The sequence below is a fragment of the Peromyscus californicus genome, unplaced genomic scaffold (assembly GCF_007827085.1).
Source record: "Peromyscus californicus insignis strain IS unplaced genomic scaffold, ASM782708v3 Scaffold_21__1_contigs__length_65335640, whole genome shotgun sequence".
Classification (NCBI taxonomy): domain Eukaryota; kingdom Metazoa; phylum Chordata; class Mammalia; order Rodentia; family Cricetidae; genus Peromyscus; species Peromyscus californicus.
The window spans coordinates 35,089,012-35,116,500 of NW_026294514.1; the positions used below are offsets into that span (position 1 = coordinate 35,089,012).

At 44.2% G+C, this 27,489-nt stretch overlaps 2 protein-coding genes across 8 annotated transcripts in view; one reads left to right on the top strand and one right to left on the bottom strand.

Moving 5' to 3' along the window:
- Rhbdd1 (rhomboid domain containing 1) overlaps nucleotides 1–18,020 on the top strand; it is a 171,458-nt gene extending 153,438 nt beyond the window's left edge. For 6 of the 7 annotated variants that reach the window (XM_052750026.1, XM_052750027.1, XM_052750028.1 and 3 more), the window contains one exon: nucleotides 17,731–18,020. In XM_052750026.1, the coding sequence (XP_052605986.1) occupies nucleotides 17,731–18,005 (275 nt within the window). In that variant the 3' untranslated portion in view covers nucleotides 18,006–18,020. Of the gene's footprint in view, nucleotides 1–434; nucleotides 2,665–17,730 lie in introns of those variants that run through there. The other variant, XM_052750031.1, reaches the window with a different exon arrangement.
- Col4a4 (collagen type IV alpha 4 chain) overlaps nucleotides 8,941–27,489 on the bottom strand; it is a 116,815-nt gene continuing 98,266 nt past the window's right edge. The window contains 8 exon segments of the mRNA XM_052750033.1: nucleotides 8,941–11,319; nucleotides 11,705–11,991; nucleotides 13,385–13,573; nucleotides 13,967–14,083; nucleotides 19,936–20,061; nucleotides 23,268–23,276; nucleotides 24,315–24,422; nucleotides 26,595–26,750. Of these exon segments, the coding sequence (XP_052605993.1) occupies nucleotides 11,056–11,319; nucleotides 11,705–11,991; nucleotides 13,385–13,573; nucleotides 13,967–14,083; nucleotides 19,936–20,061; nucleotides 23,268–23,276; nucleotides 24,315–24,422; nucleotides 26,595–26,750 (1,256 nt within the window). The 3' untranslated portion in view covers nucleotides 8,941–11,055.

Here is a 27,489-nt window from a genome sequence, read left to right on the forward strand (position 1 = left end):
TTAGAAGGAGGAAAGGGGAGACCCCAGGGCTCAGCAGGAGAAGCTAGCCAGCATAGTCAGGAGTAGGCTAGGGAGGAGTTAGTTGAGTTGGACATAAAAGGTACAAGCAACCCTTGAGATACATGGGAGGTTAACTGATGGAAATTATGGAACATGGTAGAAGAAAACAGTCAAAGTGGACTGAGTATCAAGAAGCTGAGAATGAATCAAATTAAGCTCATGGACTGAACCACACTAAGAAATATATACTCCGTTGAAATTAGTATTGACAGCTACAATCGAAATATGTTTATGTGTCTTTTTAATGTTGAAATAAAGATGACACCAGAACAGCTGGTTTTCTCCTCTTGGAATCCTAGGGTACGTGGTGCCTTGTAAATGTCAGAACGATGGATAGGCCGTGTGTGATTTCCCTCTTCGCTTTCTCGCTGCAGGAAATACCAGAAATGGCCCAACACCCTATGGGTTCCGACTCACGCCAGAAGAAGAAATGAGGAGACAGCGCCTTCACAGATTTGATGGCCAGTGACGTGGCACCACGCCTGGGAAGACATGGTCCAGCTGTGGGACCGTAGCCCATTCAGTTTGCTCCCCAAGCCCCTAATTGGCTTTAAACAAAGGCAGAGCTTACCATTATTGTTGCAGATCACTCGTGTCTGCCATGAACTGCCACTCCATGGCCCTTCTATGTCCAGATTCCCAAGCCCAGCTGACACATCTGGAAACCAGGCTTGTCCCAGGAAGTGCACAGCTTTCCCTGAGCGGCCCGTCTAGTTCTATGCTCTCTCCTAAACCAAAGGTCACCTCTTCAGTTGGGACCAGTTTTCACACTCCCTTCCTTCCCATCTGACTCAGTGGCACATCTTCATTGGGGTTGAAGACCTTCATAGGAAATATGTTTTCACCAGGTGAGAGGATCAGCTCTCATTCTGCCTGGTACGCTGGGTGCTCGGCTTGGCAGGAGGTACACTGCCACTCTTGGTCCTCCTGGCATGTTTCCACAGTGACGTGGGAAGACGATGTGGCAGCCTTCCCAGGATATTCCATCCTCTTTCATGCAGGCCCCTCGGGGTGCTTTGTCTGCATGTAGAGTATCTGACTGGAGGGGAACAGGAAAGACACCTCCTCACTCGTCAGATATCCTGTGGCACCAGCAGTTTGGGTTCACAGCTACCCCTCCAGGAGCAGGAGACTTGTTAACTCCTTTGCAGAGCAGCAGCAAGTGCCACATACAGAGCAAAGTGGAGATATCCAGTGGATCTCTCACTGGGAATCCCATTTGCAGGAAGTATTTTTTTCTTCATACAAGTGCCTTTTCATTGGCTACTGTGGCTGCTGTCTGTCATAAACAAGTATCCAAAAAATGCCCCCAGAGAACTGTAGTGTTTAATACACAGATTGTCCAAGTCACTTAAGGGATTTCTATTGCTTGTATTCTGAGAATAAAAGGACAAAGCCAGAATATCGATCGCTACTGCCTCACTGTCGTGGAGCGTTTAGTTAGGAGGGAGTTAGGAGCAGCAAATGATGCTCCCATTTTAACTCACCATTCATGTAGAGTTTTCTATTATAAAAATTGTAGACAAGCTTTCTTAATGCACAATGCGGACATCTACAAAAGCATACTAACTGTTAATACAGATTGGCTTTGGAGGGGGACTGTGTGGGACCTGACTTTCTTTGTTTACAGTTTTATATTCTATTTTTAAATGTGTGTGTGTATGTGCTTTCAGAAGACTAATTATATAATAAATCAAGAAACATGTAACCAATAAAACAGACTCTAAGATAAGTACTATATGTCCTTTAAGAAAATTCATAGGCCAGGCATGGTGACACACATCTTCAATCTTAGCACTCAGGAGCCAGGGGCGGGAGGATCTCTGAGTTCAAAGCCAGGCTGGTCTACATATGAAGTTCTCAGCCAGCCAGAATACACACACACACACACACACACACACACACACACACACACACACACACACACACACACACAGAGAGAGGGGGGTGGGAGAGCAAGGCCCTGTCTTGGAGAAAGAAGGAAGAATGGAGGGGGGAGGGAAGGAGAGAGGAGATGATGAAGGAAGGAAGGAAAGAAATTCACAGCATATAAATAAAACGACAAACAACTGCTCGGCACTGAAAGGAGTTGGTGCCCAGGATTGACATTTTGAGGCTATTAACGTCTCAGTTTTCCATTGTATGCATTTGACACATCTGGAGCATGCCAACTGTGCAGCTCCATGTCTAGTTGCTAATATGAATCCACCTGGAATGTCTTTGACACTTGCATATAAATGGGCTAAGCAAATCCGTGAAGTCTGAGAGCATTTGGACAGGCTCTCCAGACAGTGGTGCCTGAGCACCTTGGTTTACTTTGTAACTGGTGTAAAGCCACAGCTAGCTGTTGTTACGAATTATGCCCATGAGCCTGGCACCTTAACACACACTTAAATTAGAATGGTCGGGACTGGAGAGATGGTTCAGCAGTTAAGAGCACTGGCTGCTCTTCCAGAGGACCCGGGTCCAATTCCCAGCGCCCACATGGCAGCTCACAACTGTCTGTAACTCCAGTTCCAGGGGATCTGACACCTTCACAACAATGCACATAAAATAAATTTAAATAAATTATTTAAAAATAAATAAATAAATGGTCAAGCTTGATTATTCCTGTCTTTCAAGCCTTCCATAACCACAATAAGAAATAACCGCCTCCCTATGTGCCATCTTCTGAGAGAACCTGGAGATTCTTCCATAACACTGTTATCTCACCCTCTTGAGTCATCTCGATGTGTGGTGTGGTTCTGAATGGCCCTAGAACAGGCCTACTATTTACCTTCCCGTACCTTCCCTGTCTCCCTCCCTCCACACTCAAAGGTTAACTGTTAGTTCCCCACCAAAGTTCATTTTCAATTGTATTAGAACTCCACTAGCTTGTACGTGGCAATAGTTTATTATTATATTTTATGTAGCTTGAGTCCCATAATAGTACCTGCTTGCTCTGTGTGACTCATTGGACACAAAGACACTGGAATCCCAATTTTGGATGCTATAGTTATAATATGCATTTTTTTCTTTATGAAGCAGAATGTCACCAGATGCTTATTACAGATGTGGGAAAGGTCATTTTAGTTACAAGTGAAAACCAAGTATCTTTCAGGGTAAAGATGTTCTGGAAATTATGATAATTAATTATGTTATTCGAATAATGGGCTTGCCTGCAGCTAGTGCTTATTGTTTTCTGTGTCTGGGATTTTTTTTCTTTGTTTTTGCCCCATCCACAGTAAGGGATGCTGAAAGTTATGTCAACAAACTGGAAGTGGACTAAGAAAGGGTAGCAGAAGCTGATTACCTCTAACAGGGAGGTAATCAGCACCGAAAGCCGAGTTTTAAATGTGGCTCCTTTATTAATAATCTTCCAGTTGTCTTTTATGTACCCAGTGTACCCAATTGGTGGGGTCAGTCAGCTTAACAGACCTCTTCATTCACAATCTTTTCCTGGTTCTTAAGAGGGAGGACTAGTTAAAATTGCTTCCTCTTGATGACTTTAGGTGTGTTTCCTGTGATTTGCAAAGTTGCCTGTAGGAATGCCTGCTGGGCTGGAGCTAAACAGTAAAATAACTAGACTTAGTGGCATTGGCCAGGGGAGTTGGATACAGGAATGACCAGAGGTGATGCCGCCACAGAGAATGAACCTCTCTTGGGAGTCTGTGTTCAGGAAAGAAATGTATCCCATTACTCATAAGTGTATCATTTCGTCTATCCATTCCCTTGGATCCCTGCAGCAATAGTCTCACCTAATTCCCACTCCCCCCACTTTATTATTATTTTTTTTTACTCTAGTATTCTAGAATCATAAGCGCTCAGCTTTGAAGGTCCTTGAAGTCTCAATACTTAAAATACCTCTTCACTCAACTCTACATACTGTTGCCAGTTGGGCTTCCAAAGCCCGTTTTAACAATACCGCTCATCATCTCAAATATCTTTTATTGTTTGTCTGTTGACAAATGGGAAAGGTCAGAGCCATTAACCTCAACAACTGGGTTCCCAGCAGCTTTGGACCTCAGCCTGTTTGTTCTTAACAGCCCGCTCACTGGTCTTCCCATCTGAGCTATGGATGCTTCTGATACTGGGATCTTTTCAGTGTTGTGTAAGGAATGGCATCTCCTCTCCCTCAGCCCTTTATGTCCTCCTCATCCTATCCCCCAGCTGAGGCCTTTCCTAGAGACCACGGCCAGCATCACAGACCTGCTGTTTTTGTTTGGTCTGCATCTCTTAGTATCTCCATGTCACTAGCCAATGCTGACTGTGCCGTGAGAGCGTCTTCCTTCCCAGAGCAGGTACTGGGAGAATATAGTCACATTCCTCTTGTCTCTCCTCACTGTACCTTCAGCATTATTTTGAAATGTCAGGATCAGGAAATACTTGAGGATTGAAGTGGGCTCATATTATGACAGGTGGTAAGCCAAAGTGCTCCTCAAATTCCTGTGTGTGTCTCTGTGTGTATGTATGCATGTGTCTGTGCGTATGTGTGCAGGTACCCAGAGAAGCCAGAAGAGGGCATTGGGTCCCCTGAGACCATAAGCCGCCAAACAGGAGTGCTGTGAACCAAATTCCAGTTCTCTAAATGAGCAGCCACTATCCTGAACCACTGGGCCGTCTTTCCAGGCCCTAGTACCATCACATTATTTTTTGACACAAGTTCTCTCACTGAAGCAGGCATTGATGGGCTAGACTGTCTAGCCGGAGGGTTCAGGGATCCCCCTCTGCACACTGCTCTGTACTAGGTCTAGATAAAAAGGATCACTCCAAGTTTGACCATGGGTATAGGGAATCCGGACTCAGACCTTCATTTTATGCTGCAGGTACTTTGCCATCTGAGTCATCTCCAGTCTCGTTATACATTCTTTCTGGGACCAGCATAACATTCTGTCACCCATTTTAAATGCTCCCTGGTACTGCCAAGAATACCCATGTCCAACCGTGCATGCTGTTGTGGTTTGAATAGGAAGTATCCCTTGTGCTGACCCTATCCCCCTTCAGACTGACATGTTCAAGTCTCATGATGCTGCTAAGAAGTGATGGAAATTGTCAGAGGCGGAACCTAGTTGGAGTCAGGCCAGTGCAGGCACGTGCTTGGGAGCTGTATGCTGATCTGGGCCACTCTTGGTCTCTCTCAAGTCTGTTTCCTGGCCACTGTGAGGTGAGCAGCCTCTGCTCCATGCTCCCACAGCAAGAGACTCCTCTACACACCTCAGTTAATCCAGCAAAGCTTGAGCTGAAACTGAGTCCAAAAAAGTTCTAAATTGTTTCTCTCTGGCATCTGATATGAGCAATGAAAAGCTCACTAGCACAGGGAGGCTACAAGTCACAGTATCTTACAATGGATATCTCTACAGTTGGCTTTCATGCCTTCAGCCCTTCAAATAATCCTGGAAGTAGGCATCTCATCTTGCTTAATGTGACTGCTAAGGCCTGGAGAGGGCTGAGACCCATACTGCCCATCACCTATGATTGATTTAACTCTCTTGCCTGAGGCCTGGTTTTATTTCCTTTCTCCACCCAACACTGAATAGAAACCTATGCTTCACAGAGCCCTGGAGTCTCAGTCTTCCCAGCCTTGGCTCTTCCTTTCTGCAAATCACCTTACTTGCCTACTAAGCCAGTTCTAAGGGTAGACAGAATTATAAGGTAGATTTAAAATAAAGAGGGGAGCAGTTCTGGGATGATAGCTCAGTCAGTAAGTGTTAGCCATGAGAACATGAGGATTAGTTAAACTTTCCAGAACCCACATTAAATAAAAGTAGCCAGACATGGTGGTGCATGCTTGTGTTCCCAGTGTTGAGGACAAAGAAACAGGTGGGTACCTGGGGCTCCCTGGCCAGCCAGCTAGCCTACTTGGTGAATTTCAGGTCAATGAAGATGCTATCCCAAAAAACAAGGTGGATGGAGCACCCGAGGAACAACAATTTAGGACCTCTACCCTACATACACACAGCACATGCACATAAGCACAACTTCATACATACATGCATCTGTATACAAGAACACATATACATAGAAAAGGAAATCCACTTGGGTTTAAAAGAAAATACATTCATCGAAAACAGTGGTTTTGGAAGCTGTCACACAATTTTATATATAATGAACCATATCATAAGTGACAATACAGCAAATATTTATGTGTCAGTAGTAGATCAAGTATCTTGCAAAAGTTGCGTGATCAAAATTTTTTACTCTAAAACTACAGGTTAGAGAAAGGGATGCAGTTTATCAGACATGTTTCACATTTTCCCAATGAATCATTAAATATTTAAGCACCATAAAAATTCAAGCATTTCACATGGATGTGGCAGCTAGACGCCTGGTTTAAAATGTATTATGCAGAATTTCTTGCAGATAACAGTGACAATTGTAGAATGCTGATTTTTTAATGTCAATTGTTTGTTCCCTGCAGACCTTACTCATAATGTCCCTGCAGGAAATTGTGATAACTTTTTGTGGTACAATAACTTTGAGAATTGAAATAAAGGAGCATTCCCAAAGATGTTAAGAACTGGCTAGGTATGAATTATTCTAATCAGTAATTTATATCCCCTGTGAGAATCAACATGTAATTTTTGTTGTGGGGGGGAAGAGGCAAGAAATAGTTTCCATATTAAATACCTTATTTTAAATAGAAGATGTGACCATAATTGGTGCATGGTGACTGCTATGCACTAGTTAGGCAATAATCCAACCTTAATTTTCAACAGGAATGTAATGTCCTACCTTATAAATGAGGGAAATTCAGCAGAACTCACCCATGGCAACACAACTGGGAAGGGACACATGTGGATTGAAATCTGGGTCCAACCCGTTTGGAGTCCTCCTTTTCCCACTATTCTTATAGCCATACCAAGTAAAAGAGACGACTGTTAAATTATTCCAGGGGGCTGGTAGAAGCCCTGACCACAAAGGAGAGTGGTCTATTTGGTGGCAACCTGCAGGAAGTGGCAAAGAAACTCTTTGATGGAAGTTCAAGTCTCAGGGGCCATTCTCCTGACTTTTTCTAAGCACTCAAAACACACAAAAACATACACAGAGGCAACCTGGTGCCAAGAAGCCCTTAAATCATGAGGGAATACAGATTTGTAGCATGAGTCATCATGTCACTTCAGCGAAGGATCTTCTTTCTGCCAAATCTCAGAGCAGATCTCATCTCTGAAATTTCAGTTCATCGGGAAGTAATTAATGATGGAGCGAAGAGGGGTCAGTGCTTGTTGATTGGCACTACAGTGATAATTGTATTAAGAGCTTGTGGAATGTGTGCGTATGTTTAACCTTCTGATATCCTGAAGTGAGAAAGGCTTATTGTGCTGGGCACCCTTTTACCAATGAGATCTTATATGCAGAGAGGAACATCAAAGGCTTAATAAGGCATAGGAAATTGTCACTGAATGACAGAATTGAGTCAGTAATAGGCACATTCATATGCTAACCCTGGACATCCAAAGACTAGCAAAGCACGGTCCCTACCCCACAAGGGCTTCAGTTTTTAACCAGGGAATGAAAGAAGTGCGCTGAGACGCTTTAGAGAAGTGATGGAGAGCACACAGCTCCCCTCCCCCCCAAGTCTCTTTGGGAAGTTCATATATCCACACTAATCTATTGTGCTAGGATAAACACGTGTCTACCAAACCAATGGACCCAAGGGAGGACATTGATGGTAGAAAGAGGAGCCAAAGACACAAAGGTATGTGATCAGTCACAGAGCTGTGTCCAGCTCATGCTGACAAGAGACACTCACAGGCATAAGCCTCACAGTCCACAAGGGACCTTTCACCCCATGTGAAGTCATTTGGACTGCACAAGCAGTGTGGTCATTGTGGATCTGAAGCCAAAAGATAACACAATCTAATTTGGGTGGAACTTAGAGGATGGCTGGGATTCCACACTGGAGATATCTCCTGTGAGAGACTAGGTGGAAAGCTCTGTATGAGATGCTGGAAGCACGGAGTGGGAGGAGCAGCCCTCCAAAGCGGGGATGTGAGTTTCAGCTTGGGGAACAGACCACAGGCAGCATGGACAACCTGCCTCACTGATGGGCTCCGCTTACCAAGAATGAAGACCCAGAAGGAAGCACCTAGTCGGTGCTCTAGGACGGGGCCTCAAAGTAATTCTCATTAGGGACCGAGGCACATTCCAGCCAGTCAAGGGTGGAGATCTTGAAAACGAGGTTTAGATAAGACCATCACAGTAATAGGTTAGGATAACTACAAAGCTTTGTTCATGGTCCCCACTGAGCGAGGCTGTTCCAAAAACATTGATATATAGCCAGATGGAAAGAGAGATAATAACTTTAAAAATAACATGCTCCTCTGTCCCAAGAATGTTCTTCCTGTTGTTTTGCCCTTCTGGACCCTTTCAAAATACATTTCCGATCCATGCCGTATTCAGAGGGGGGCTGTGGGATCAATACTTTGAACTGCTTCATGCTTACTATCTCAGGCGGCTAAGCTGCCCTCCTTATTCAGCCAGTCCTAACGTATGTGTGAAGCCTGTTGCTCTCCTAACCGCAAAGTTGAAGGATTTGACGTAGTTGTGTAGCAAGCCCTGTGTGCTCTAGTGGTTGAACCTGTTCCCCTCACCTCTTCCTCGGACATGTTCTCAGACCAAGTTCATGATGAACTTTCAGGAGGCCTGGTTTGGGGTGATAGATAAAGATTCTGGAAACATAAGAGTAATGCAAATAAAGAAGAAGTGGGCTTCGATTTCAGACGCTCAAAATATTGACCATGCATGGCATGAGCTCAAAACTCAAATGGGTCAATAGGAAATATTCTGCTACATTAAGATAATATTTCATGTTAAAAATAGAGACATTCAGCCCGGGTTACATAGTTAGTTCCAGACTAGGACAATTTAGCGTCTTGAAAACAAAACAAAAACTGTGTTTCTTTAAAAAAAAAAAAAAAAAAAAAAGCTGAACTCCTAGCACTTTGGAGGCTCCAGACAATAGCCAAGATTTTGAAGCCAGCATGAGGTTATGTAGTGAGTTCTGGGCCAAGTTGGACTTCAGACTGAGGTGCTAGCTTAAAAAAATAATAAAATAAAATAGATAATATTTGCCAGAAAGTTCTCTTCAAGCTGCCACCCCACAGGCAGCCTACAGCAAAACACTAAATGTATTCTGCATAAAGGAGTTCATCGTTGATCAAAGGATGGCAAGGAAAACATGTCTTAGAAATGTTTTTTTTTTATTTACTTTGTCTTTAATTATGTGTATAACTATGTGTCTGTGGGTGGGTATTTGCATGTGTACAAGAGTGCCCATGGAAGCCAGAAGAGGAACTCGAGTTAATGGTGACTATGAGCCACCTGACCTGGGTGCTAGGAACTGAATTCAGACCCTCTACAAGAACAGTAAGTGCTCTTAACTACTGAGCCATCTCTCCAGCCCCAGAAACAAAATTTTAATTGAGTTTTTCTTTCAATTATTCTTAAGTGCACTGGAAAGTGAGCTCTGACATGAGTGTCACTCTCAGGGGAAAATCCTTTCTCTCTATTAAAATGACAATTTTACTTTAGCTGAGGAAGGTGAGTTCAAAAAAAAAAAATCTTTTCTAGCCAAGCTTTTAAATTGTGATTTGTAGGGATCCCTGGCTTAGTAGCCAGCAGACGTTTTGGTATGCAGAAAAATCACTGCAAATTGACATGGATCCTAGCTAACAGTGTGCAGGAGCTGCTAAGGCCCAGTGTCAAGCAGCCGTCTTGCCATGATGCTAATTTAATATAAAGAATGTTTGAAAATTGGCGAGACGGATGCTCCTATAAAGAAAAAAAAAAAAAAAAGAAAGAAAGAATCAGAAACACAAAATTCAGATTGGCTATCGTCTTTGTTTCTGTTCAAGAGAGCCCCCCGCCTTCCTGGTGGGGTGACCCTGACATAAATGAATCTTCTTACCTAAGTTTAATTAAGTCAGCCCTTAATTTTCTCCCAAGTGCGTAATGATAGCCCTGTCACTTCAGGAGTCAGTAGCCATTATGCCTGGGGAGGAGGAGCCTCGCAGGTTCTCCTGGGGAGGAGAGCAAGAGGCTTTGTATCAGCCTCTGGATTGCCTGAGTAAGCCCCATGTGGCTTCAGTCCCATTAGCAGGAGGACACGCTGGCCCCCGACTGGGGAAAAGTGGTCTGTTTGCAGGTTCCCTGGGACCGGGAGTCAATTTTTGTGAATCACTACCTTAATATTCATTAATAGCTTTTAGGCCCCTAATCCCTTATTGAATATATTTTTTCAATAATTGCTACTTTTCAAAAGGGTTGCCAAAGTAGGCATTTCTATTCTCTGTAAAATGCAGAAGAAGAGAACATAATGTTTTATATTCATCTGCGAAGTGTTTATGCTAATGTCGAGGCCCTGGAATACAGGACTGCAGGCCTTCCTGGCAAAATGACTCACTCTGCTTTGAAATGAACTGCTAATACTGGCAGTGGAGAGAGGCTGTTTTTCTTTTCTTCCTCTTTTTAAAAACCTCTTTGGGCCATGGTCCCACAATTATTTAAAGTGCATGGTTAAGAAAAAAAAATAGATTATAGAGGAAATCATTTTGAAACACTGCAAATCTCTACTTCGTAGCTTCATTTGTTGGCCTATTTATATTGTTCCTGTAAAATCTAGCCAGGAGCCCAATGGATTGCAGAATAATTGACTTCAGTTGTTTGAGACTCTACCAACCAATGAATGAAGTTTTCGGTCATTTCTAATCTGGTCGTTGTCATTCACTCGCTTTTCTGGGAATTAACACATGTTCAAATAAAGCCTGTTCTTCCATCATCTCAAAAAGAGGAGAATGTGTGGGTTTCATCTAGATTGCTGGGGGCCAAACAAATGCGTGTGTGCAGCGTTTGTCTGCTTGACCTGTAGCGAGGAAAAGGAGGACTCCTGGAGTAACCATGCTGAGACAAGTTATGGCTGAAGGAGAGAGCACCACGGGATTTGCCAGAATCGTTGGGGGATCTTTTTTCCCTCCCTGGGATGTCTCTGTTGATGCCCCTTGGCATGTTTAGAATCCTCTAGCTGTACTTCATGCAGACCTGGCACCTGCTGGTTTTCTGGCGCTGGGCCCGCACTTCTTTCAAGGTGTCCGGTGACGGGCCACTGGAAAACTGCAGGTCTGGGTGCACAGTGGTCAGCCAGAAGCTGTATTCGTTTGCAAAGAAGTGACAGGTTCCCTGCCGGCCCTGGCATTCAAGGAAGGGTGCAGCTCTGAAGTCCTCCAGGCAGCTGCCGGGCGACATGAGTGCCTGTCCTCCTCCTTGGTCCCCAGCTCCAGTGTGCTAGCCAGACAAAAGTGAAGAATTAAGGCTCAGCCACTCCAGTCCACCCAGACTGAATCAGCAACGTACCCATTTAAATTTAAAAATTCTTACATAAGTCACTCCATAGAGAACAACTTAAATCTGCTGAGGTGCAGTAAGGGTGTTTGGGGGTGTCTATGCCAAGTGGAGCCAATTTCACTGATGGCTGAAATAAATCTATCTTCTATGAAACTTACCAAAAAATTATTGATGAGAAAAAAAAAATTAAAAACAATAATGACGGCCCTATATCTCAGCAGGCTATAGTCTGCCCTGGCCCGGCTGACCTTGTGTCCTCTGGTATCTACACAGTACACAGAACTACCATCTAGACAGGAATAAGATTCAAGGGTAGGAGACTCACCATCAGAAACGAGTACCCGATCCAGAGGCTCCTCCACGCCCGTGGACACGGTGGGATGGATTGGTCCTGACTATGGACAGCCACTGCCTGTGCTGGGGCCTCACACACAGCACAACGGCTGATGTAAGGGCGGATCTCTTCCTCTGAGAGTGGCATCATAGGAAGAGGAGCGGCACTGGACAGCCAGTAGGACCTGTCATTTCTCTGGGCATAGTGGCACACTTGGTGGATGTTACAGTAGGCAAAGGGCAGTGTGCTAAACACAGGGAGACAAGACCCTGCCAAACCTCGGGAAGAAAAGATACACAGTATATGAGCTGCCTGTCGTGTGCAAGCAACCAGTGACTTCCACACGTGGCATTTATAGACACTGCTATGACCTATGGAGAACCGTGCTAGAGCCCATTACCACTTTGACCACCTCCCCGATCTGTGGACCAGCCTCCATCCACTCATCCCTCTCTTTGGAGTCCAACAGTCCACCAAGGGCTAGAGATGAGCACAGAAACATATATCTTCCTAATACAAATGAGCAAACAGATGGTAATGGAGAAGCCCTGTGGATGAGAGGTGTGAGCTGCCCAGAATTCCCAGAAGGATGACTGGAACTTTATTCTATGCTGGGATACCCAATGTGAAAATTTTGGGTTTGGAGATAGTGGTGACTGATCAAAGGAGAAGATGCTGAGATGGAGAGATCCAGAGGCACAGAGCGTTGGGCTCAGAGCTCAGTGGAGGCTTGTGGGAGCCAGGGAGAATGCTTCTGTGTGACTTCGTCTCCGGGTATCTGGAGATACTTCAGACCACAGGATGTGGGCTTTGGCAGTCTTGTTAAGGGGTTTGGATTTTGCCCAGGGATTCTACAGAGCTTTAAGACGGGTGCTTCAGCTCAACCAGGGCAAGAGAAGAACCCGATATTAGAAAGGAAAGGAGAGAAAGCAGGTTCAAGATAAGCATTCATTCTCCTTTCCCTTGTCCCTAAAGAACGGCTGCCTGTAAACCTGCTGTTGGAAGATGGAAAAGAACATGGAGCCTGATGCTTAAAGTCCCATGATTCCCCAAACCAAACAGAACAGGGCTGAGAGCTGGCACTGGCCAATGCTTTGGAATGCACCCAGCAAGTTCTGCTTTCAACCAATCCATATATACATACAGACACTCAGCATGCCCAATTAAATCATTTACATGTAGTAGCAAAAGGTTGCATTCTATAACAAGGTTACATTTATCCTATTGCAGAAGAACACTGAAGAAAGAAAAAGAAAAAAGAACAATCAAGGCCCATTCATGCCTATGGTGGCCCATGCCTGTGATGGCCCATGCCTTTAATTTCAGCACTTAGGAAGCAGAGGCAGGTAGGTTTCTGTGACTTTGAGGCTAGTCTGGTCTACACAGTTCCAGGTCAACCAGCACTACGTAGTGAAACCATGTATCAAAAAAAAAAAAAAAAAAGAGAGAGAGAGAGTAATAGGCAGATAATCTAGTCACCAAATGAGGCTCTGGGGGATCTAACAAGATCATGGGAATTAGCATGTTTTGTTTGTAAGTAGTCATGCCATGGAAGATTAGTGGTTAAGAAGTTGATGAATCTGTAAGGTTAACTCCAGGACTTTACTCTCAGGCCATTGTGTGAATGGACCTACATAGCACATAACAGCATCTATCCTGGTGTATCCATACCAAGATCTTGATTGTGTGCCTTCTCCTGTCCTTCCATGTATAACAGACTGTACCCGGTCCAAAGCCGGGGCATACCCACAGGGCAGGTAGGTTCTTGATCTGTCTGACTGTGGAGAACAAGGAGGAAGCCACTGAGGTATCCAGGGCCAAAACCCTTGGGCCCAGGATCACCAGGTGGACCAGGAGGGCCTGCAGGAAGAAAGAAATAAAATAAAACAAAGCCCACAATTTAGGGCATTTTCTAATATTTGTGTTTCAGCATCATGCTCAGCATCAGGAAACAGAGGGGAGCCGGACCCATCTGCCACTTGAAACTGCACCCCTAGTCTGTCTGTAGTACACAAGAACACAGCTCCTCTGTGTGGAGGAGGGGTGTCTTAGAAACCTCTCCCCAATGGTTGCTAAGGATAAAAACACCTCCCAGGTGATTGGGATGTATTAGTATAAAATAGAAAACATGAAAATCCCTTCCAATATTTGCAGAGCTGGTATCCAAGGCAAATCTATTTGTACATCCACTTTAAAAGTGGCTGAGAGTAGAGACTGCAATGTCAGAGACAAGGGAAGAAAGGGAAACTCTACCTGGTGCTCCAGGGCAGCCAGCCTCTCCAGTGTCACCTTTGCGTCCCGGAGGCCCAGGAGGTCCAGGGATGCCATCCTGGCCCCTCCTGCCGTCCAGTCCAGGCTCTCCTTTGCACCCTGTGGGAAAATTCATGATGATGGTGGTGAAAACTGGAGCCTGTACGTCCCATGAACTGACTCTGGGCTTCCTCTCCGCTTTGATGACATGGAATCATCCCAAGTGGATGATATCAGCTTATGACCTCCACCAAGCGACCAGGGAAACTGAGGTTCTGAAAGGTGTGGCAAACTGACCTTAGTTCCGCCATGATCTGGTAAAGGGTTAGATCGTAGCTGTAGCCCCAGACCAGGGAGGTGTTGAAAGGAAGGTTATCCCATTTTCTTCATTATTGTATTGTTATTATTATTATTTATTTTGCTTTTGGAAGATGTTGAACATGAAATTCCTTTATAATCAAATATTCTTTCATGATGATGTTTTTAAAATCTGGATGGAGGAATGAATCAAATTTAACAGGATTCTTTTTTGTTGGTTGTGTTTGGTTGGTTGGTTTTTGAGACAGGGTTTCTCTGTATAGCCCTGGCTGTCCTGGAACTTGCTCTGTAGACCAGTCTGGCCTCGAACTCAAAGATCTGCCTGCCTCTGCCTTCCAAGTGCTTGATTTAAGGCATGTGCCACCACATCCAGCTTAGGATTCAGTTCTTAGAAATGGCTTTTTATCAAGGGTTTAGGATGTGCTGGTTTCAAGTGAAACCCTTCACGTGAATTATCAACGGAGTCTTTGGAGCAGTATACATATACAACCCAGTCTGCACTTCCTCTGGAGGGAGAGAGAAACTTCAGCAGGCATGGAGAAGAGCACATCTGGAGTAACCAGGGAGCAAAGGCAGAGGTGGTATCCATCAGACACCCTACCCCACCACTTGACAAGCTGCAGATGCATCCTTGTGGATCTTGACACAACTGCACTTGTCTTGCAGGGTGTTTTAAGTGCTTGGCTTCCATTTTCTTCTTTCCAATTCCTTAACTGCAGTTTCTATGGGGTCATAGTAGCAGCCCATCATGATTGTGGGTATTTATGCCATTAGAACTATCTGGCTGAATTACTAGCCCTCTCCATGTTTCTAGACTCTACTTGTTATCTGCCTCCTTGAATTAGCTTATTATGGGCTGGTGTGTGCCACCTTTCTTCCAAATTCATAGTGAACGCCTAACTACCAGTGGCTTAGAATGTCTATATTTGGCAACAATGTCTCCAAAGATATGATCAGGGCAATAACAAGGCCCTTAGGGTGGGTAAACCAAATCTGGCTGGGATCTTGACAGGAAGAAGGAGAAGCAGCCACCAGGAAAGGAACCTCAAAAGAAACTAAACCCATGGCCAGCTTGATCTCAGACTTGCCCACCAGAACCTAGGGGTGGGGTGTTTGTGTAGCTCTGTTCAAGCACTACGGCTGCCAGAGCAAACTGAAATATAGCTTAAGACTGGCCATTCAGCCAAAGGAGGACCAACCAGAGTTAAGATCCCAGCACCCCTATTAGGTGGCTCACAAACGCTTGCTACTCCTGTCTTCTTAGGAGAGTGGGGCCACTTTACTGGTCTTTCTTCTTGCCTCCAGCCTCCTTAGCACCCCGATGACAAAGCCAAGGGTGTCAGTCAACCCCTCAGGTCTACTGAGATGCTCTCCCCAGCCCTACAGAAGAGACAGGCTTTGCTGATGAGAGAGGTGGACCTAGAAAATAAAGGGACTGACCGAAGACACTGTCCAACTGTGCTGTCAACCATTCCCTGGCCCTGAAGAAAGCTGCAGGGTCTGGGATTGACGAGCTAACAATATCAGGGATGGCAGATAGCATTTCCTGCCCTGCAGTGCTCTAAGACCCCTCTCTGTACCTCTGCTGCCCCAGTGTGGTCTCTGGCTGGGATTTTACTTTTGTTCCAGTAACTGACTTGGAATGCCCTGGACCCCAGTCTTCCTCGTCTACCATGCCTGAGCACTTCACAGACACACAGGCCCTGCTGCTTTTCAGGACAGAAACCCAAAGGAGTCCAGAATGGCAGCCTTCAAATCTGGCCATGAATCAGCATCTGCTACTATGGGTTGGCCCAGGTCCAAAGAATCCACATTTCTGGCAAGTTCCCACATGGTGCTGATGCTGCTGGTATTGGGGACCACATTTTGGTAATTACTGCTCTAGACTTTGAAGTTTCCAACTCATTCTGTCAATGAACTTGGTGGTATATTTTGAAAACCCTGCATTTCTGCCTGGTTTATGTTTCTCCCTCTCCTTTTTGAATTTTTTTTTCTTATTTCTGCCTATTCTTCTTTTCTAGAAACTAATTTTATTGAAAGTTATACACCCACACACCCACCCACCCCCGTGTGTGTGTGTGTGAATGTGTACATGCGTATTCAAGTTTCCACAGAAGGCAGAAGAGTGTATGGATCCCTCAGAACTGGGGTTACAGGTCTATGTGAGGATCCAATGTAGATGCTGGGATCCGAACTCTGATCCCCATAACTGAGCAGCAAGCAGTCTTAACCATTGAATTATCTTCCAGCCTCCTTCTGCCAACTCTTAACACCAGACATGATACTCAAGGAGCTTATATTAAGGAAACAATACCTACAGCAATGATAGCAAACAGATTTACTGCTTATTCTGTCAGACCATCAGTGACAGTTAACTCATAGGTCTTACAATCACTCTCTTTGATGTGAGGAAGCTGAGTGCTAGTGCAGAGTACCTGTAGTCAAGTTTCAGAGTGTCACGCTTCCTCTCTGGTATAATCAGAGATGCTTAAGCATGAAATATTCATCACCCAGACAGACATGCTTTAGGAGCTGCTTATTAGAGTGAAGAGGTGAGACCACCTTAAAAGCATTTAAGGTGGCCCAGAACAGCAGCAGCACTCAGAACTCTTAGAGAAATGAATCTCGAAGCCTTCTCCGCACTTGACAAGACAGGAAGTCTAGGCTGGGGCCAGCAATCAGCAATATGTGTTTTAAAAAGCTCTCCAGGGAGGAGGGGTGAAGGAAGGGATTCGGAAGTTCCCTACGGCTTGAGATCCCAGATGTTAGATGTCCCTCACCCCTCTCTCCATCTCCAGGTAAGTTCAGTTACCCCTGCTAACCTTCAAGACATTGGAACCTATTGCCAGTGGCTCCTCTTTTCCCTTCCTGCAGCTCCAAGGGCAGGGCCTTGTTGGATTCATTTATTTCTTGCAGAGTGCTGGCACCAAAGCAATCGATAAATAATTCATGAAAGTGGTGGTTAAATGAATTATGGCACAATCAAACAATGCAATATTCTGCAGCCGCCACAGACAATATTGTTGGAAAATATGTAATGACACAGAACTAATGGCATGTTAAGAACAGCAGTTGGCAAAACACTGTGGTAGGACAGACGCTTTAAAAACATGTGCAGAAATAGTGGACAGATACACAGCCAGCTGTGCCTTTTAAGAACTATGTTTACTTTCTTTGTTTTTCTTTTTGCTTAAATCCCTATAAAGTGGTGTGTGTGTGTGTGTGTGTGTGTGTGTGTGTGTAGGTATGTGTGTTCACATACACTTGTGTGTAGGTGTGTGTTCACATACACTTGTGTGTGTGTTTATTTACATTTGCGTGTAGGGGTGTGTGTGTGTGTGTGTGTGTGTGTGTGTGTGTGTGTGTGTGTGTGTGTGTTTGCACATTCATGCAGAAGCCAGAGGTTGGAGTCAAGTGTCTTCCTCAATCACCCTCCATTTTGTTTTTAGACAGAGTCTCTCATGGAACCTGGACATTTACTGACTTTCCAGCCTGGCTGCATAGTAAGCCCCGGAGTTCCTACAGTTTCTACCTTCCCAGCACTGGGATTATAGGCACACTGGCTGCAACCACCTCTTTTAAGAGGGTTCTGGGGGATGGAATTCAGCTCCTGGTGCTTATGCAGAAAGTACTTTACCAAGGCATCCTGGTTGTGGCTTATGCTTTTCATCACAGCACTTTGGAGGCAGAGACAAGTGGATCCCTGAGTTCAAGGTTACCCTGATCTACAGAGCAGTTTTCAGGACAGCCGGAACTACACAGAGAAACCTTGTTTCAAAAAACAAAGAAGAAGAAGAAGAAGAAGAAGAAGAAGAAGAAGAAGAAGAAGAAGAAGAAGAAGAAGAAGAAGAAGAAGAAGAAGAAGAAGAAGAAGGGAAGGAGGGAGGGAAAAAAACAACCAAGTCATCTCCCCAGCCCTACAACAAAGTTTTGGGGGTTTTTTGTTTGTTTTTTTAACTTCTCTTTAGATTGACGCTATTGCCATTTCTGAAAACGTCCCACACCTCTCCCTCACAAACAGGTCTCAGGGTTAGGTGTTTCTGTCCACCAGAGGCCATTGTTAACATCTGGAAGCATTTCTGGCTGTCACAAGGTAGGGGTCCAATATTCATGTCTAGTGGGGAGAGGTTCAGAATACTACTCAACACCCCACAGTGAGTGGCCCTTTGCAGAACAGATTACCTGGCCCCAAAGTCAACAGCACTAGGTTGAGATGAGCTGCCCTGCGCTACAGCTGTATCTGGGCTTCCTTCAAGTATTTAGCACATACCTCCCATGACCCAGATGTGGCACGAATTGCTAGAAGGTCTTATTAATAAAATCGAACCTGAAGCCAGGTATTGGGGTGAACGCTGAAAGATCAGAGAAGCAGAACAAGCCATAGCTACCTCACCTCGCCAGTTCCTCAACTGATCCTGTTTCCTCAGACTGGAAGCCTCTGAGTCCTCATCCAGCATGAATCTCAGCTGAACTGTGCTGCTCAAAAGCCTAAAAGCTTAACAGGCCAAAAGCTTCTAGTTTCTTGTCCTCATACCTTATATACTTTTCTGCTTTCTGCCATCACATCCTGGGATTAAAGGTGTGAGTCACCATGCCTGGCTGTTTCCAATGTGGCTTTGAACTCACAGAGATCTGAATGGATCTCTGCCTCCAGAAGGTTAGGATTAAAGGTGTGAGTGCCACCATTTTCTGGCCTCTGTATCTAGTGGCTGTTCTGTCCTCTGACCCCAGATAAGTTTATTAGGGTGTACAATATTTTGGGGAACACAATATCACCACACCCAGATCCCTGTGGAGATCCATCAGTAGGTAATGAAAATCCTGCTCCCAGGCTGCTGTGGCCTCCGGGGTGGAAGGAAAACAAGTGATACAAAATTTCATTCTCCTTCCACATCCTTTGGCACCACACTGAAAAGAACCACCTGGCAGCCAGGAGGTGGAGGAAGTAAGAGAGGGGCCGGCCACAGTCTCTCTTCTGATCCTCTGCACACAGACGTTGAACTCAAAGAGGCTGCAACTGGTCTGTGCTTTCCCAACACCCAGCACTCCTTAGCTCAGCAAAAATTGCCCAATGTGGGCAGAATGTGCAAGTAGAAAATAAACCACGTGGAGAATACTTTTTGCCAGCAGCTTGGTGTGTGTGCTAATAAAGGTCCTCCCATCCTGACAGTGACTGACCAGGGCTCATCAGGTCAGTTCCAGGAACAAGGCAGCATCAACAAAATTCAGAACCACATTCCCTCTTCTCCTCCATCTTCTAAGTGGCTTTCCTTCTTCTCACAAGCTGTTCCTACTCCACTGGTTCCCCATTCAATTGTTTATGTCTGTTTTGGGTTGTTTTTTTTTTTTAATTTTTATTTTTATTGTTGTTACTGTTCAAAACCAAGCCACTTACTCTGATGTGCTATGGGGTTTCCAAACACACCCTCCAAGAGCTGGGCAGATCTAAAAGATTTAAATAGGAGTTTAACACAAGAATAGAAAGGATGTGTGGATCTAGAATCCAATTCCCTTTATGTTGATACACAAAAATATAAAAGAAGAAGGAAGTTTTCACAGATTTGCCACCCTGGGTTATTTAGAGTTCTCTTGAAAAACAATATCACAAAACACATAGATTTTTATTTCAACAGTTAACTCGGAGAAGCTCATACCTGGCCCAGGGGGTCCTCTCTGTCCAGGGTGCCCCACAGCTCCTTCTGGTCCTCTGGGACCTGGCACTCCAGGAAGTCCTGGGATTCGAGGACAGGAGTCCACATCGGCAGGAGGCCCGGGTTCACCTGCAATTGGAAGCACTGTTGTATAAATGGATTCACGTGCTTATGAACCAGCTCTGGGAAAGGATGGATTCCTGTCACAGTCCTAAAATCTGAACAAGAATCTTCAACTGTCCAGTGTAAGCTCCACAATGGTGGGAACTTGCCTTGCTCCCTGCAGAGACACACACAGATCTTCTAGAAAGCCTTTGTGGATTAAGTGACTGACTGCTGGAATGAGAGATGGACAGCCAGTAAAAGCAGAAATAGAGATTACTACTCACTCTTGGCTGAGATAAAAATACTTTGATGTCGTTCATGGGATTTCCAACCTTTGTGTCATTTTTTACTAGTGAGCTAACCACAAGTGTCACTGTAAGAGGAACTAGGGGTCCCTAAAGCTCAGCTTAGTGTGTTCCTAATTCATTATACTGGAACCAGGTGGATTTGCCTAGTATCAGTTTCCCCTACATAATTCAAGATGGCCAGAGGCTCTTGTGCCATGGTTTTTCAATCTTGAATGAATGTTGGAATGATCTACAGTGGCCACAAAGCTAAACTGTTACATGTCTCCTCCCCTCACACTCCCCACATCCTGGAATACTGTGGTACTTGGTAGTCTCAGCTGTGCCCTCAACTATGGGCTTGATAAATCCAGCTACAAGAGGTTTTCAAATATTTTGCTGATGGAACACCTGGGAATTTCTGAGGTGAACCCCAAGGCTTGGTGTGATTTTAATCCTTCAGGTGGTTCCAGTGTCAGCCAGGGCTGAGAAGCACCAATGTGGAGCTTAGTTCAGACCGGCACATTAGACTCATCAGCCAGTTAATTAGAAAGCAATTTCTGAATCAGAAGGTCTGAAGCAGGATCTGATGTGTGCATTTCTAGCATGTTCCCAAGCGAGGTGAAGAGCACTGACCAGGTGTTCTGACCTCGAGGACCATCGCACTGAGGGGCTGACACTCTTAACATACTGCTAGTATTCACATCAGGACAGGCTGCTTCCCAAGGCTTCAATAAGTACTCAGAAACATCCCACAGGAGCCAAAAATACCACTGAACATACTGAAGACCTTCCTGTGTATCAGGGTCTATGCGAAGCCCTTCATCATTCCACTCCCCAGACAACCATGCCACGTGCTGTGTTTTCAGACTGTCACAGGTAAGAAAGCCCCGGGGATCCAGGGATTCAGGGATACATTTTATATTTATAGTTACACAGCCCAAACACTGTAGAGTCCAGATTACAATCCAGAAGGCTCTGGTTCCAAATGTACCTTCCTCACCAGCGTATCATCAAATCCTACTGCCTCAAGCTTGTTCTCTCTCTCTCTATTTCTCTGTGTCTGTGTCTCTATCATCTCTGTCTCTGTCTCTTTGTCTCTCTGTCTCTCTATGTCTGTCTCTCTCTCTCTGTGTTGTGGATGGGACCCATGGATAGACACTCATGCTCTACCATTTAGCTACATCCACAGCCAAAAAACTCTTAGTATATGTGTGATAAATTATAAGAAAATTAATGTTTAAAAACACACCATTTGGTGGGTTACAGTTTTCTCAAAGTTCATGCAAATGTGTGCATAATGATTTTAAATAGCAGCAGTGAAGGAACAAGGTGACCTGGGAGCTCTGGCCATGACCACAGAGTATCGACCCACACAATACTTCCTGTGCTTTTTCATAATGGACCTGAAGTCTGCAAGCTTCTTGGGATTTAACCTTTCATAAAACACGGCATGAAACTACAAGCAACACGAACCCAGAGAACTTTTCACAATATGTCCAGCTTAAAAACTGGACTTTGTAACGTAAAATTGGACTTTGCTGCAAGGCTACTGAGAGAGATGAACAGGAATGTCTCCTGTTTTCCTGGGATAAACTGGACCTTTCCAAGAAGAGGCTGTCTCTTTTAGTTATTGTTTTGGCTTTTTGAGGTAGCATCTCACTATATAGCCCACGGCAATTTGGATCAAACAATCTTCCTGCCTCATTCCCACAAGTGTTAGTATTATAGAGGTGTGACACCTCTCCCATTTTAGCTGGGCTTTGGGTAAGGACTACAATATTATCTTTAAATGAATTTCAACTTATCACACCGAGAGGGCAGAAATAAAAATCCATTCAACATTCACTTTAATTTTAAATTATGAATATTCATCCTGTTTTTCTTTACCTTTTCATAATATAGGAGCTGAAAAAATAGATAAAATGTCTCTTCTAAAATCTCTAAAAGTAATTTATGGGTCTGTTTTCAGGGTGATTTTCTTCAGGGTAATAACAAACACCTAGAAAGAATAAATACACATCTTCACAATTTATTTCTTCTTCCTCTTTTTGTGTTTTTGGAGGTGGGGTGGGTTTACAATTTTCTTTTAATTGTATGTGTGTGGTGTCTGATTGCATGTATGTCTGTGCGTCATGTACATGCCTAGTGCCTGTGGTTGCCAGTAGGAGCATCCTAGCCTCTGGAACTAGAGTTCTAAACAATTTTAAATTGCCATGTGGATGCTGGGAATCAAACCCTGGTTCTCTGAAAGAGCAGCCAGTGTTCTTAGCTACTAAGGTCTCTCTGCAACCCCCTTTTGGTAGACTTTTGAGAAAATGTCTCAGTCTGTAGCTCAGGCTAGCCTGGAAGACATGAAAAATACTTTCGCCTTGGCTTCCCACCACACATGCCTGCTTTTCACCCCTTGAGAGTATTTTTGATTCTCTTTGAAAATGCCGGATGCAGAAATCACACATTGCTTTTACACAACAGACTATTGTGTGAACATTTTATTTTTAACACACAAACAAATGTTTCCTTAAAAATGGACTTGCCTCTTATTGGGAATAAGGGCCTGTCTTTTAGTAATGTTGATGCTGCTCATCTTGGAGATGTTGTTTATGTTTACATTGGAGGAATCATCAAAGGAGCTGCACTATCATGGGTTGTGGCATTCAACAATGAGAGTACCCATCCTGAACTGAACTTCCGTCAGTGAACTGAAATTCTGCGAGCTGAGTGCCTATCTCACCTTGACGACTTGTAGTGAGGGCCACCACCAGAACACTAATACGAGGTGATTAGAGCTGCAATGAAGAACATTAAAACCTACGATGACTCCAGAAACCCCATCTACACAAAAAAACGCAGCAGCTTAACTCACAAACACCATGAAAAGGGTCAACGCAGAAAAGACAAGGGAGTAGAGTCAGGGGAAATTATCCATTTCACAGTAACTCTTACCTCTGCAGCCTGAAGAGATCCAAAGCCGAAAATGCAAAACGGAGGCAACGGTTTTCACGGGGTGGAAAGAAAATTTAAATTTGTGAGTGAGGACAAAAGTGAAACCGATGACTGAGAACATAAATAATAATTTGAGGGAGCGTCGGTGACAAGCAGAGTGACAGCGTTGTATTTACATAAAGCATTTGCATCATTGTGATTGACAGAAGCCGCTATGATTTGGTACTAATGGAGTTTTCATCTTTACAAGGACTTGAAATGAAACTCTCTGGAGAAACCGACAATTCTAGCTGATTTTCTATGGTGAATGTGTCCTGAATCAGTGAGTATAGGAATTATGGCACTTAAAGCCTTCTGAAAAATTCTGTATTAATTTGTCACATTTTATAGATTATATGCACAGAAAGGAAGCAAGAAGAATCCAAGTACCAGCCCTCTGTCTTGCTGTACTGTGACCCCGATGAAGTAGTGTGCTATGTTTGTTCCTGGGATTAAAGTGCCACAAACATTGCAAACATTCTGAATTATCGCAGCATATCTATGATACTGTTTGGGGATGTTTAAAGACATTACTTCCACTAACCTTACATGTATATGTCTGTGTGAACTTTCTCTTCCTAGTTCCTCCTTATGGTTAAAGAAATACTGGCTACATAATAATTAAGTTAAATAGCCTCGCATCCCATAGGAACTACTGTGCTTTTCAGAAAATAGACATCTATTGAAATTCGGGGGCAAGAAGTAAACACAGAATCTTAAGAGCAGTCAAATCCTCCTCTGTCTCATGGGTGGAAAACACACAAATATTTATTCCTTTATAAATAATATATGTGACGTCAGCTCTTAATTCTTAAACATATTTGTTCTGACAATTTGTTAGATGTGAGATTTGATGGGGCAATCGAAAACAAATACACTCTTTATACCAGAAGAGCTTAACTCACAAGTACGCAGCAATGGTTTCTGCAGGCTGACCCTCATAAGAATTTTCTTAAATGGGAGGCTGTATGGGCATGCCTTAGGAGATGATGGCCACCAGAAGCTTACCTGGAGGACCTACGGGCCCTTTTCTGCCTGGAGGACCAGGTAATCCCTTCTCTCCAGGTGCTCCAGGAAGACCAGGTGGCCCTGGAGGCCCAGGGAATCCCATGGGTCCTAAAGAAAAAATAAAAATGAGGACATAGAAGGGATGTTACAGTGACTATAACTGGTTTAGCATCTGTAGAGTTCTACTCAAAGAAAGAGGTGGCGTGAGGGAGATGCTTTGCCTCCTTCTGGAAGGCTAGAAAGCAATGTCTCCATGAAAGAATCTCAGTGGTCAATGAGAAGGGCTAGCAAGCCAAGACAACATGAAAAAGCAAAGCCCCCTATTCTGAACTCTCTCTGGGGACAGCAAAGGATTAGAACTAAGTGGGAAGGAAGGAGCAGTACCTGGGGCTAAGGTGTCTGCATGGCTGAAGGTCTCAGCCCTGTCTTCTTCACCACGTTACAATCAGGCCCACCCAAAGCATCTTCTCAGTGTTGGTCCAGGTAGGTGCTATTTAAGTTTGTGACCCCTCTACCCTCTAGTAGATACCCAGTACATATTGGTAGACCATAGAACTCTCTGCCCTTGCTATAGGAAAGCATGGACTAGCAGATGCAGAATGGGAGTGGAACAGGAAGCATGGATAGTGGTTCCACTGATATTTAATTTTTAAAAATTGTGTGTGTGTGTGTGTGTGTGTGTGTGTATGTGTGTGCGTGTGCACGCACGCATGCATGCATGATAGAGGAGACAGGTGCATGCTACAGTGCATGTGTGGAGGTCGGAGGACACTTTGGTGAAGTCAGTTCTCTACTTCCAGGGATTAAACTGAGCTCATCATCACAGCAAGTGTGTTTGCGGTCACTGAGCCATCTCACCAGCCTCATCTACCACTGTTTCGAACGTCCTCTCTGCCCTTGGCTAGGTCCTTCGATTAGCTGGGCCTGCTATTTCCCCAGCTCTAAAGCTTATGTCCAGGTGAAGATGCATGCTCTGGACCTGATAGCTTCCCTTCTTCTCTTGACGGCCGGAGCATTGGCACATCTGTCTGATGCTGATAGTCAAGGGGCGGAAGCCCGCAGGTTTGCAGATGTAAGCTGCAGCATCACAGCTGATTTTATATAATAGAGACAAAGAGGTTGCTACATACTGCTCCATGGATGTGCATCTATGTACATAATCCCACAGACAGCCTCTGCACGGGGGCTATTGTAGCCTCAGGATAATTTGGTCTCCCCTCTGCCTTAATCTTTTGCTATATCTCATACTAGGTTCAGAAGTAAGGCAAAGTGATAATTTCTGAGCCCTTTTTGGAATTTTCAAAGATAGTTTATATATATATAACTATATATACATATATATCCCTCTTATAGAATAAGGAAGTTGAAAAATGCTCACTAGTCTCTTTTCAACAAAAATGTTCCAGAAAACAACTATTCTTTCCTAGCTACATATGTCTAGTGAGCACATGAAATGTGGTCAGTCCACACTGGGCTGGGATATAATAAGTTTGAAACATACACTGAGTTTCAGTGGCAGACAGGGGTTGTGGCATACTGGGGAAAGGAACAATAAACGGCAGGATCTCCTTGGTAATTTTATGCAGGTTAGACGTTAAAAACAATAATATTTGGACACATTTTATTGAATAAAGTACAAGAGCTATGGTGAGTGGGCATTTTTGAGACATGGTCCTACTCTATCGCTCAGGCTGCCCTGGGAGACACTATGTAGCTCAAGCTGGCCTTAGACTCATGGCAGTTCTCATGTGTCAACCTCCCATATGCTGGGGTTGCAGACATGAGCCACCACACCTGGCTAGTTTCACTCCTTAAATGTGGCTTCTACATTTTTAAATCACATGTTGTATTTCTACTGCTCAGTTCTGGTCCAGAAGATTCATTCTTTTTCTTTTCTAGCTTAGCTATTTATTTAAGACAGGTCTCATGTACCCTAGGCTAGCCTCAAACTTGCTATATAGCCAAGAATTATCTTGAACTCCAGAACCTCCTGCTTCTACCTCCCAAGTGCTGAGATTACAAGAGACCACCACCACCCAGTCTAGGACATGCTGGGCATCAAACTCAGGACATTCTACCAATTCCAGCCCGTGTGTCTTTCTTTCAATTTTCATTCCAACTTGAGGACTTTTTAGAGGAATCAGGACATTTTAGAAATCACATCATTGTTTCCAGAAGAAACAGGAATGACATCATAGGAGGGAAGACAGTACCCCAGATTCTAGAGCAAGGCAAGGAAGGTCTTCACACACCACAGAAAGAACAGCCAACAATTCATACCTTTCTGGCCATCTTTGCCATCACATCCTGGGGCACCCTGACACCCTGGAGGGCCTGGTGGGCCTCGGGAGCCGGGTAGTCCAGGCAAACCATAGTCACCTGGATCCCCTTTCAGAAGGTCGACATTCCCAGGGGATCCTGGAGGCCCAGGTGGTCCTGACACAGGGAGGAGGCAAAAACATTCTTTCAGTCAAAGACAAAGGTGAATATTGGTGGTTTGAGAACTTCTTAGGCAATGAAATATAGTGATTTGCAAACAAGGGATGTAGAGGACCAGAAGTACAAGAAAATCAACAGTATCAGAAGTGAAATGCAAAATGTGTGTTACAGGGTCTAAGCTGAGAAAAGTTAGGTTAGTAACTGTTGAACTAAATAGACCTCTTTCCCTTCTGAACTCTTTGGAAGAATCAGCTAATGGTTTGTATCTTCAACCATCTCATTGTTTTAACAGGTTGCATGAATGGATGGAAGGATGGATGCATGGATGCATGGATGGATTCATGGATGCATGGTAGGTTAGTGGTTGGTTAAATGGATGGATAGATGGATGGGTGTGCAGATGGATGAGTGTATGTACTATGGGTGGGTGAGTGAGTGGACGGTTGATTGGACAGAGAAATGGGTGGGTGGAAAAATGTATGGTTGAAGGAATGGATGGGTATATGGGTTGAAGGTTGGATGGGTGGATAGATGGATAGATGGATGGATGAAATTGTACTAAAATACAGCTAATGAGAAATGAATGTGCCCCCCAAATTATAATCTAATTTTAAAACAAATATCTATACATAGGAATGAGCTGACCCCAACTTTATTCTTACTGAGCTTCTGTACTTCCTACCACAGTTTTTACTGCTTTTATTTTCTCTACACAACCCCACCCTTACTAAGGTGT